Source organism: Botryllus schlosseri, chromosome 5 (assembly GCF_051294905.1).
Source record: "Botryllus schlosseri isolate E-star chromosome 5, Bs_hap1, whole genome shotgun sequence".
In the NCBI taxonomy this organism is placed as follows: Eukaryota; Metazoa; Chordata; class Ascidiacea; order Stolidobranchia; family Styelidae; genus Botryllus; species Botryllus schlosseri.
This window is the reverse complement of record NC_137240.1, coordinates 14,495,737-14,507,903: the sequence shown is the minus strand read 5'-3', so window position 1 is coordinate 14,507,903 and position 12,167 is coordinate 14,495,737. Positions and strand designations below refer to the sequence as shown.

The 12,167-nt window shown below is 39.4% G+C and overlaps 3 protein-coding genes across 8 annotated transcripts in view; 2 read left to right on the top strand and 1 right to left on the bottom strand.

Moving 5' to 3' along the window:
• Positions 1–12,167, top strand: part of LOC145439791 (uncharacterized) — a 49,583-nt gene that overhangs the window by 20,567 nt on the left and 16,849 nt on the right. The window lies entirely within an intron of this gene.
• Positions 1,327–4,177, top strand: LOC145439790 (3-oxo-5-alpha-steroid 4-dehydrogenase 1-like). The gene is made up of 3 exons (XM_080317418.1): positions 1,327–2,242; positions 2,304–2,513; positions 3,409–4,177. Exons 1-3 carry the CDS (start codon positions 2,054–2,056, stop codon positions 3,793–3,795), a joined length of 786 nt encoding a protein of 261 aa, XP_080173544.1. The 5' UTR covers positions 1,327–2,053; the 3' UTR covers positions 3,796–4,177.
• LOC145439786 (cyclin-dependent kinase 10-like) lies at positions 3,465–11,579 on the bottom strand. 6 transcript variants are annotated; one of them, XR_013915351.1, is made up of 13 exons: positions 11,439–11,578; positions 10,334–10,494; positions 9,665–9,737; positions 9,166–9,340; positions 8,499–8,648; positions 8,267–8,442; positions 7,673–7,803; positions 7,425–7,617; positions 5,222–5,276; positions 4,722–4,785; positions 3,890–3,934; positions 3,787–3,828; positions 3,465–3,734 (listed from the first exon to the last, which is right to left on the bottom strand). XR_013915351.1 is itself a non-coding variant. In XM_080317413.1 (13 exons), exons 2-12 carry the CDS (start codon positions 10,424–10,426, stop codon positions 3,798–3,800), a joined length of 1,197 nt encoding a protein of 398 aa, XP_080173539.1. In that variant the 5' UTR covers positions 10,427–10,494; positions 11,439–11,579; the 3' UTR covers positions 3,465–3,734; positions 3,787–3,797. The 6 variants fall into 6 exon arrangements, 4 of the variants coding, with proteins under 4 accessions (XP_080173539.1, XP_080173537.1, XP_080173540.1 ...); XM_080317413.1 differs by having other exon boundaries at positions 4,722–4,796; positions 11,439–11,579; XR_013915350.1 differs by having other exon boundaries at positions 3,465–3,828.

The window sequence follows — 12,167 nt, the reverse complement described above, 5'->3', positions numbered from 1 at the left end:
TTGGACCAGCTAACAGATACACTATACTATATCGATGTTTTGTAAATTACAACGTTTAAAGAAATGCAATGTCACTTCCAATTCAAATTCATTCAGTTTCTGCTGCATCAGTACTAGCTTGGGTTAACATCACCGGATCATGTTCTGACATATCGTTATTATGGTAGCCATTGTCCAGGTGTAGATCACGATAATAACTTGTTCCTGATAACTGGTACAAATGTCCATCATCGTGTGATAATTTGCATGTCTTGTTATATGTGCCTGCCACTTTACATCATGGTGTAGTCTCTTTTATAGGCCAAGGTTGGTTTTTGATTCATAGGCTTCGATACGTTTTCGAAACTCCAATATCCGGATCCGGCGACCTCTGCAGCTGAATTTGTGTTTGCTCTGCTGCCGCTGCCGCAATGATTGCCCAATGCCCAGATACAATAAAGCGGTTACTGGACGAGTCTGTGGTGTATGACATGTGGATAGTGGCATGTGAGAAATGCGATGCAGATTCGCATTTTTAGTCATCTTGCGTGGCGGTACACATGTGTTAATGAAAACTATTTGCGGAATGAGAAACAAATCCAGATGACTTACTTCAAATAGAAATAGCAAATGGGTGCAACTTATAATATAATCAGTTATCATAATCAGAAGCCACGTCGCTCAGCTTCTGTGGTAATTTCAGTAATAAATGTGATGCAAATTTGTGCCGATTTTAGCCTACTTTCTTACTTGACATGACATAACATAAAAATATAAAAACAAATAGTTAGATGTTCAACTTGCACTACTTTCCTTCTTGAGTAAGCTCTACCATTAGATACACTTGTTGTTACTTGAATATTTTTTGGAAAAGTAGTACTCCGTTACTGCTGTCCTTGTGCTTGTCTTCACTGACCTTATTTTGCACACACTGTGTTGTGCTTCGAATTTGTATTTGAAATACAGATTGTTATTTTGTATGGAGAGGATAGCCAGCACCTTTTGTGCAAATTGTAGTTCATATTTGGTAGGCTTACCATACGTCCTCTTTTAAGAGGATTTGTCCTCTTTTTTGACTTTTTTGAAAGTGTCCTCGGAGGACGCCCTTTTGTCCTCTTTTTTGAGATTTTGTCCTCTTTCTTGAAAATTTAGGTCATATTTAGAGGAAATCGCGAGTGATATGCCGCAAATTAGCGCAGAAGTGAAGCTCCGGCGGGTATTTCGGAGGGAAAAGGGGTGATTTCAGCTCTGAGCGAAAAAAAGACCTTTTTTTTTTTTTTTTTTTTTTTTTAGTCATCCACCTGGCAATGTGGAGTGTGTTTTTGAGCTCTGAGCGGAAGTGATGACCTTTTTTTTTTTTAGTCATCCGATCATGAAGCGGGTGAAATTTACCTGTTTTTGAGAATTCTTCTCCAGTTTTGCTTGCCTGAAATTTCTGAAAAAGTGTCCTCTTTTTTCATTGCCGAAATATGGTAAGCCTAATATTTGGCTATGTCTGCACTTCCTTGTGCAGCGGCATATGCACATCATGCACTCATGGTATGCATATGCACAGATCGTGTGTATGTGTATCATGAATCAGTGTATATGCCGCAAAAAACATTAAAGACAAAAATAAACTACGTCCTTTCCTTATTAGAACATCTTCAAAGGAGGATTTGGATCCATATTGAGATATTGGATCTGGATTTGAATGCCAATGTGGAAAAAAAATTAAAATAGTTTGTATTTAGATGGTGGAATAATGATGGACCAAAACAAAACTTTGAAATTAGGATTTGCAATTTATTCGAGATTGCCCTAATTGTGCTCTCGGTGTCACCCAACCCGGAGGAATTTCATACGAATAGAGTTTTTGAGTGTTGTTATAAATCTTTTGTGAGTGTCCAAATGTGATACAGAATTGTATGCAATACCGTACTAGGAATTACGTATTTCCATCATGAAGCTACTATTACACATGGATAAAGATGGTGGAACAGCTGAGTGCAGATCTATAGTTGATCTAATTTTAATAGCCGGTTACAGATTGCATCATTAAGCGTTCATTTTACCGTGTTATACTAGGCACAAAATGAGATTTTTCGATCTCTTTGACGAGAAGAATGAACGGCGACTTGTAGACCTGCTTGCTGGCTTGATGATTGGCATTGCTCCTATAGTACACTTGATTGTGGTTGGCGGCATCAAGATACCATACGGCCGGCACACATCCCGTAGCTGGGGCCCAGCACTGAGCGCTCGAGTTTCATGGCTACTCATGGTGATGAACGCGTTATGTTCATACCTCTGTTTGGAATAATCTCATGTTGATATCACTTCAGGAGTCACCTGCAATACTAGTGCCGGTGTATCTGACGCTTACTGTGAATGCCGATGTTCCTTTCACAAATTGGATACTGCTTGCCATGTACATAACTCACTACACAAACAGATCAATCATATATCCGTTGAGGATCAGAGGAGGAAAAGCATCACCAATATTTATTGTGTTCCTGGCATTTGTTTTCACCACATGTAATGGCTACATGCAAGTAAGCATATTTTTGTATCATATGAAAGCTTGAGAAAACTTTGTCTACAGTGGGTCGTTTGATGGCCAGCAATGTGTCCAAATGCAAATACTAGCATATGTTTATAATTTAAGCATAGAATGTATTTTTGTCGTTGATCCTACATTCCTAATCAGTATCATATGTGGGCAATGAGCAGCATTGCTGCGCAATCACTACAGGACCACACCACAATGTAAGTGGTTTCATTACAGTACTACCAAAAAATTTACATTTTTTATTGTACCCTATTGACATAAACAGTGATATCATGATCCTCGTCTATGCACCAAAAACTTTATTACTACAGCTCACCCACCACTTTTTAATTGAAATAATCTGTCTATCTGTCTCGCTAATCAGTTTGCCAGACTTCCCTCTAGTAAAATTAAAATTCGGTATTGCATTGAGATAAAACAATGCCTCTAGTTGTTGAGTTGTGTTCCTCCACAACTCTTGTGGGCTAATTCTGGGATAATATATTTTGGAATTAGTGTTACAGCAACTTTTGACCGCGTTGAAAATTTTGGTGTTATCATGTGGTCAACTAATCACACATGCCAGCAATCTAGGATTACCCAATTTTCCTCGTTTTGTCGTCGCATAAGAGCTTGTGTGTAAATGAATCTTGTCACATATGATATTAGTTTAAGTAAAACTAACTATTGCATTGATAGACGGTCCATTGTTGTATCAAATCGATCAGCCACATCTACTGGCCTGCTGTACAGTGTACACTTAATAGTGGTATTCAAAACATCAGGCTCTGTGATCTAGCAGCAATCAGTGTCTTGTATTTTTGAGTCACAAATTACCAACTCAAGACCTTGGACCGCATGCTTGGTTATTGTAGGTTGAAGATATTTTTTTTATTCAGACCCTGTATCATCTTCGGTGTGCGAACTACGACTCAGACTGGATCTATCAACCAAATTTCATCGTCGGAGCATCTCTTTTTATTTGGGGCATGAGAACAAATATAATTTGCGACGGAATATTGCGTGACCTCAGAAAACCTGGGGAAACAGGATATAAAATCCCGCACGGCAGTATGTTCGAATATGTATCGTGCGCCAACCTCTTCGCCGAATCCGTAGAGTGGACTGGTTTCGCTTTAGCATCCTGGTCAATTCAAGCTGCTGCTTTCGCCATCTTCACAACCCTGATGCTTTCAGCCAGAAGTTACACGCATCATGAGTGGTACTTGAAAAAGTTTGACAATTATCCAAAGCATCGCAAGATTTTCGTACCATACTTGATATAGCCTCATTCTTCAGCCATTTTACGTTGTTTCTTACTGAAAGAAAGCACACTTACGTAGTTACTGTGAGATTGTCCGATTATTACTTGTCGATTACCTGGAGGACGCTGTTGCTTGAGGATTACGGCGCTTCGACATTGTCCTAAAAAATTGTTACAAATTGCAGATATGTGCAATTCACTGTATGTAGTAATTCTTAAATTTGATCGACGAATTTTTATGTCTGAATGGTCGAGCTTCTGTAAGGCAGGACTGCGGTTGCGGCGATGTATTTCCAACTTATTAACTCTATATGGAAATATGTTAGCATTATTAATAATTTATATTGTAATTTGAAGTGAGCACATGACAGCGATTTGAAATACATCAATTTTTTGTTGTTGGAGAGTCGCCTGTATCTTAAACTATGTGAAGGTGTGATTATAGGCTATTACAGCATTGGTATCAAAGCTTCACAGAGGTACCAACAGCAATTGATTGTTGCTTCTGCTTCATATGATTGCTGATTCCTTCACATGAGCATTGTTCCTGGTTCCAAACATACAAGTCCACCAATCTACTTTCCATGAAAGCGCTGCGTCCAAAAATGCAATATTCAATAATTGACTTGCTAACCAACATCCTCTGCTCTAAAAGCTGAACGGGTTGGTCACTGCTAATAAATTATTACTTGGTGTGTAACGTGGCATGACAATTGCTTGTGCACAACAGAGTTTGGTATTATCAGCAAAAACCCAGTGATTCCTTGGCGTGATATCAAGCATCGATGCATACCACCACTACTTTGGACCTCGCTTCAAATCGTACATTAGATTTCACAACTCTGTAAAACTTCAATTCTCATTCTCAACTCTTGCCGAAAAACAAGAAAGGTCAACTCATTAAATTGAGAACCCTATTCCAACGCTTGAAATAGTAAATATACCAACTCGTCACTAGTGTCTCTTCCCAGCAGTTTTCCCCAACGAATTTCTGGCTTGCAATAGCTCCATTCTGTGAAATCACTAATTCTAACGTAAAAACACCAATTCGTGGGGCAATGTAATGTTGAAGTAAGAAATGAAATACTCGAAATCACTGGAGCATACGGCAATCCACAAAACTGCCAAGAAATTGATGCTCTTTTTCATGAGTTCACGCACTCGGATCATAATGACCTGAGGATTTCACTTAGAAAATGTTGTGACCTTGACAGAAGCTAATGACAATCGATCAGCTTTCAACAGTGCAGGTAAAGAAAACCTCTGGCGCATTGAAAATGTAGAGTTATTTCATTACCAACTGCCTTGAAACACACTCGCTACACTTAAACAGATGACTCAAAACTAGTGTTCACAGTAGTTTCATAGATCAATTCATTATGCCTCTCAATCTTGTAGTAGAGTTGTTTGTGTATTCCGTAACAGTGATATCCATTACCAAGACTTACTCTGCTGATTTGTTCCGGTGATGCGGAAACGTTGGCATCATACTGGCTTCGCAAGCTGAAACACAAGTTGCATGATTAGAAAGTAGATATTATAGGGTTACCATACATCCTCTTTTAAGAGGATTTATCCTCTTGCTTGATCTACTCAAGTTTTCTTAGCAAAACTACTCAATTTCTACACTTTGAACTTTGTAAAGTAGGACGTAGTTTTGATATATGTTGCATTATTTTTCAGTTAAATTCACATAGCAATTGGGTGAAATAGCTGCCAAAGCAGCCAGCTCCAATTAACCGCTAAAAGTATGCGACCCCTGAACCAAATGTACTTTTTGAAACTACTTGAGTAATTTGCAGGCCTTCGTTATCTACTTCCCTTTGCAGTAGTTTTGACATGTCTATTTAAACTTCTAATAGTAATCGAACTGACATAGTTTTATGCACGTTTATTTCGACTGACATAGTTTTTATCCAAGTCCAGTTTAAAAGTTTGAAATAGGGATGAAGCCTGGAAAAGTATCAAAAGTCATTAGCCAATCATAGAGTCCACTCTTAAACAGTATGAATATTCTGTATAATCCCTTTCAACTTGGGTGACAAATGACATGACATAGTTACACTAAGTCATAATATCCTACAGACCAGGATTGGGAAACCTTTAGAGCAGCGGTTCTCAACCGGGAGTCCGCGAAGCAATTTCAGGGGGTCCGCGAGACCTCTAAATTTTCAAAATGGTTGATAACGCAATTTTTTTTTAATTTGAGATAGCTTCAGGCATTTTCGCACCACAACTGCTAAAACCTCATGACTCATATCATCATAATATTCGTCTGACAAGAACTATAGTGCATATAGCATCGTAGTGTGGAAATTCATTTTCATTCCCAATTTCCAATAACCTGCTGATACAAACATATTGCTGTTTAGAGACGTTTTGTTGGGGTTTGCGGAAAAGAAATATGGAGATAGTAACGTCAGTCAGGGTGACTTCGTAATGTCTGCGAAACCTTCTCAATTTGAAGTTGTCAGTCACACCAAATTAGTGAACAGTCGTTTGAAATAAAAATTTATCTCAATGCAGGGATTGAAACCTTGCCACGAAATCCATTTTATCGCGTGATATACATGATTACTATTTGAACAGGTTCTTGGAGGTACAGAACTTCAATATACAATTGAATAAAATATTTATATTGAAATGAACCCGAATATTTTTGGCTGACACTCGTCATAAATCGGACAATGATATTTTTTGATGACCAATGAGTGTTTCGTTGCTATCAAAGCATTACGTTCCAACCATGAAATTTATATCACGAGTTGTATTGGTATGCAGCCTTGCCTTATTAATTTTCAATTGTTCATGGACGAAAATGTTTGCTCGTAAATGTATATGTAAACCCGAACAGAACAAGTCGTTTCATGAGTCTTTCTCAAGTTGGAAAACTTGGATCCATTCTTTGGCGCATAAAATCCGTCTATACTTTTAGATTAGGATTTCACTTTGACGGTAGAAACTCTCCGCGGGCCGATCAAAATGCCGTCGCGGGCCGAATCTGGCCCGCGGTCCGTATGTTGCCCGTCCCTGCGCTAGATGCTGGACGTGATATGTTCATAAAATATATGTTTCTTCATTTTGGTGCCATAAATGTTGCAATCACACCAAAAGTATCGTCGGAAGCGTTATGCGTTAATATTGCATTAGCCTCCATCTATCTTTGCGACAATAGTTTTCAGCACTCCTCGTTCATATCAAAACGAAGACGTGGATTTTCAGGACACGACCACTTACTTCCAGAATTACAGCAGCAAAATTAGCTTTGAAATAATAAAAGTCCACCAATTTCCACATAAATAGTACGTTATTTACAAGAAAAATCATTAGTTTGCTGTTTATCACAATCATACAGTTCATATTTGCACAAGACAGATGAAGGTTGCACCATAATAGAGCTAAAATTGAACTAAAACTTGAGGGGGTCCGTGACGGTCAAAAGGGGTCCGCGAAGCCAAAAAGGTGGAGAACCACTGCTTTAGAGTAATGCAGGCCCCATGAATTGCACAACATTTTGGGCGCGGCGCATTATTATTTTTTATTGACAAATTCGAATGATACTGTATTTTGCACAGCCAGATTAGAAAATCAAGTGAGTCACAGGTTCCCCGTCCCAGCTATAGACAAACAGTGAAACAGAAAATTACTAACGGAGTGGCTTCTCTTTGAAGTAGGATATCTGCAAAGAATCCCGTGCTGTCGCCCTCTTCTCCGGATCAAACATCAGCAAGAGATTTAACAGACGCAGGCCGGCCTCGGAAAGCCACGGAAATCGATGCTTCAAATTATTATACGGTTGATTCCTCAGATATATCGCCTTTATTGCCGGCAGTTGTTCGAATCCCTGTGACATCCCAATGTATTAAAACTTACAGAGCTCAACGGTAAACCATACATACCGGCCATATGCTTTCGTTGGGGGACCCCAAAAGTTCAATAATCATATCGATCATTTGTAACTCGGATTTGCCGGGAAACAACGGCTTATGTGCAAGGAGCTCAGCGAGAATGCATCCAAGAGCCCACATGTCTGAAAAGTAAGACATGTCATTCAAGTTCAATTTCAGACTACGGGAAATAATCATGAATAGTCGAAGGAAAATTCCTCGAAGCGTGAAAAACAAGCATTTAATGCATTTGGGAACTTCTTGGAGCTCAAATGGATCAAACTGAACTAAATTTGAAACTTATTTTCTGACCACACACCATTGAAAATTGGCACTTGTCCGAGGGCAAAATAATTCATAATCTTTGGGAGTCGGATTTTGCCTGAGAGCCGCTAGTTGCACAACCCTGCTCCATGCTATTGTTCATGTTATCAAGCTGAATATAAACAGAGTACAGACAAACAGGTTTGACGACATGACCCAATTTTTGTTGTGAACCACCATAGACACGCTTTAGGCCCATAACCTCTGACAAATATATCACAAGCCATAGATAGAACATTTCAGATCTGGAAGTTGGTCAAACGATACAATTTTACGGCTTACCAATAGCAGTTGAATGCCATTTCGAGCCAAAAAGCAGCTCAGGTGCACGGTACCATAGCGTAACTACTCTCGGAGTCATATTCTGTTGCAGCGTTCCGTAAGTTCTGGCTAAACCAAAGTCAGCAATTTTCACCTCTCCGTTATCAGTCATGAGAAGATTCGACACCTTCAAATCCCTGAATAGTATAATTATATTGACGTAACCAAGTGTAGTAAACAAATCAATACTTACCTGTGTATGATGAAGTTATCGTGAAGATATTGAAGACCCTCTAGCACTTGTAAAGTGATGCATTTGACCTGAGCTTCTGTGAATGGTGTTGACATGTTATCCAATAAACTGGCGAGGTCTTGCTCGCAGTATCCCATAACAAGAAATATACTGCAAATACACACGATTCATGAGAATTGTGTAAGCTTTACATCAGGCCAGCAAAGCATTTGGTCATGGGTGTCATCTGTGTCAGAAAAGCACTTCTACTTCACCGTGCCTTATTCGGCCCAGGGCCGACCCAGTCTGCCAAAGCATGCTCTGTGTGCCACATTGGCACAGCTACCTCAGAAGTGTTTAGAAGTCGAGTATTCAAGAAAATATCATTAAATCCAGGTATGACTGGGTAATTTTGAAAATAGCACCTATTTCTTAACAACTCTGCATCAGTAGCGAAGATGCATACCACAATTTTAAAAGGTGTCTACTGCAATTGATCAACAGAAGTCTGCGAAGCATTGTCCAAAATTAGGCATACTTACTTTCTACTTCATATCCAAGTAGTTTTTGTTGTCTTCACAATAGTTAGCTTTACTTGTAATTAGTAGGAATTTATGGCATCACTTCTACTTGTGCTGAAGTATCACCAACGTCTTTGACCGATTTTAATGACAGTGATTCTGCTAACCTGTCGAGGTGTTGTCCTACGACAACTTCTTTCAATTCAACAATGTTCGGATGTCGTAGGCACAGCAACAGGTTGATCTCTCGCAGACTGCTTATTGAGACGCCTTCCATGTCATGTTCAGTTCTCACTTTCTTCAACGCAACAATCTCGCCACTTTCAGTATCTCGAGCACGGTCTAAAAATGTACGAAGCATGACCGTAGAGCAGCGGTTCTCAAACTTGGGTCGTCTGTCTGAGCGTGATGAAACATTCTTGAACTCAATCAATTTGAGTTGTTTGAAAGTTCGAAGTGTAGGCTACAAGCACTAGTAACCCCAAGTATAGCTTTAAATACAGCCATTGGGTCATCTACAGAAACCTGACAAAGTAGACAAGGTATGAAAAAAGAAGCCAGGCTTTTTTCTAGCCCCTAATTCCCTCTTAGATGTTGATGAGAGATTAGGACCTACGGTATTAAACCGGTAATTAAATAGTTTATACATTAAAAATTCCATCTTACAAACAATCCCATAAGTCCCTTCTCCTATACGGTTGTACTTCTCAAAACTGGACACATTGCGGCAACGTCCCATCTGAAATAAAGAAACACTGATTCGTAATATGGTTATTGGAACTCATGACCAAAAGGATGCATTGCCACATTAGGCCTATATCATGAACTTGCAGGTCTACCCCACCATCAATAAAATTTCCAGATGGTTAAAGAGGATTGGTGCACTAGCGTTGCAACAGACCATGAAATGTTGCAAATAGCCAAGGATTAAGATGGTAAGTGATCAAAAAAGGTTGACAATAACTTATCATTTACGTTGCAAATAAGATGGGTAGGAGGTCCAAGGTCCATGTTGCCAATAACAAGGCACACCTATCAAGACTGACGTCATGTCAGTTGCTCCCAAAATATTTTTCACACTCGAGACTTTAATTTGACACCACATCATATTTATGCTTCAAATCCATACCGGTAGCTGTTTGAATCCTTTCTTGCACATTTTCAATTCTTAAGCACTAACAGGTTCAGCGGGTTCAAAAACTATAGTAGACAAGAACAATGGAGAAATTGAATGAAGTCTTGTTGGACATAAGCTTCCCTCAACTGAGACTGTTTGCGGCACTTCCCATGATAATTAAATGCTAAAATACCACACATGCTTGGACCTTACCCTACCTTGTCACTTTCTTTAACGCTGAATTCTTTCCCGGCACCAAACGCCACCAATTTGAGGGGTTTGGAGGTTGCAGAGGTCTTCGGATTAGACATCTTGCCGATGCACTGCAGGCGTCAATTGCACTTCGGTCAACAATTGATCCTTTTTAGAGATGTCCTAGCTGTGTAAACAGGGTCATGCAAAGTAGATATGTGCACAATAAGGACAATCACACAAAATACAGATAGCCTATGTATACTTCAAATCCAATTTTAATGTTTTTGCCATTCATCTTTTTCCCAACTTTACTATTGGATTTGCTATACCTATGACCATTCCAAAATGAATGTATTATTTTCATTTTTTCATATCAACAGCCGAACTCATGTACCGATTGATCGATTGTCCTTCAGATATGGTCAAAGTAGCCTTGCCATTGATTGATGATACTTACATTACTAGTAGAATTAGTACCACCAATTTCCACTCAACTACAACTAGCAGAAATATCGATTTTCAAGACATGTAGAACTACTTGAAGTAGAAATATAATACGAATGATCTGAAATGTGCCCAAGTACGGCAATTGTTCAAGAAGTAGACTTAGACCAGACTCAGCGTTTGATAGTCAAACGCCTTTAAGAGCATACAAAATCAGAGACTGGATCTTTGTCACGAATGCAGAAGGACTATACAATCAACTGCGTGATGCAAATTATATACAATCAGTTATCAATTATCATTTTATCACAATCAGAGGCTGCATCGCCCAGCTTCCGCAGCTTGTATGGTAAGTGACAATTTCAGCAAAAAGCAATCCAACTTCATGTTGATACAGAACTATACTAGTAGCAGCCTTAAAGATGATAACTTTACTCTTCTTGAGGTCAGCACTGGCACTACAAAGCAAGTATAGGGTCTAGGTACATTTAAAAAGTACTCCGTTACAGCCTTACAGGCGTTACTGCTGCGTTACTCGCTGTCCTGATTTTGCGTCTACCGGTACACTGTGACTCTGGATACAGTCTTTCCCACTATTATTAACGTAGCAGCTGCCTTATTGTGTACACGACTGGCCTTAATGTGCATGTACCAACTGCACTGTATTACATAAGTCTCACTCACCAATACTGGAACGTTCTATCCGCAATAAGCATGACAACGATTTTATCCCACACTGCATGTTTGGTGTAGCTAAAAGTCACTCAACTATAACTACTAACCTACACGCCTACCACCCACCCATCATCATTTTTTATCAAATTATATATCAAATTATATATATCAAATTATAATCAAATCAGTACACCACAAGATTGCGATATAATGAAAAGATAGTAGGATGCCGAAACTACTCGATAGGGTTGGTGCTCTCGCTTTACAAATGGGAAAAAAAGTTTACAAATGGGTAAGGATTTACTTTACAAATGGGCAAGAAAGTTTACAAATGGGTAAGGATTTACTTTGCAAATGGGCAAGAAGTTTGCAAATGGGTAAGGATTGATTTCACTTTGCAAATGGCTAAGAACGGTCAAAAATCGCGACAGGGTCCAGATCCAGATGGGTCCTCTCCCGCAAATTCGGCGAAATCCAAATCCAAATAAAAAAATCTAGATCTTCATCCAAAACGGACGTCAGTTAGTTCGTGCTACCATGTGACCCCCATCGCCAGATTCACCACCACTAATTCGGATAAATCCAAATCCAGATTTAGTTGGTGCGCTGTCAAAACTCACGACATGGTGGGGTCGTCAGCCCCCCCCCCCCCCAGTTGAGCAAGGCCCAGATGAGGCCTCCCTCCACACATTCGGCGAAATCCAAATTCGAAAATGCGACCCCCGCATCCCCCATCAC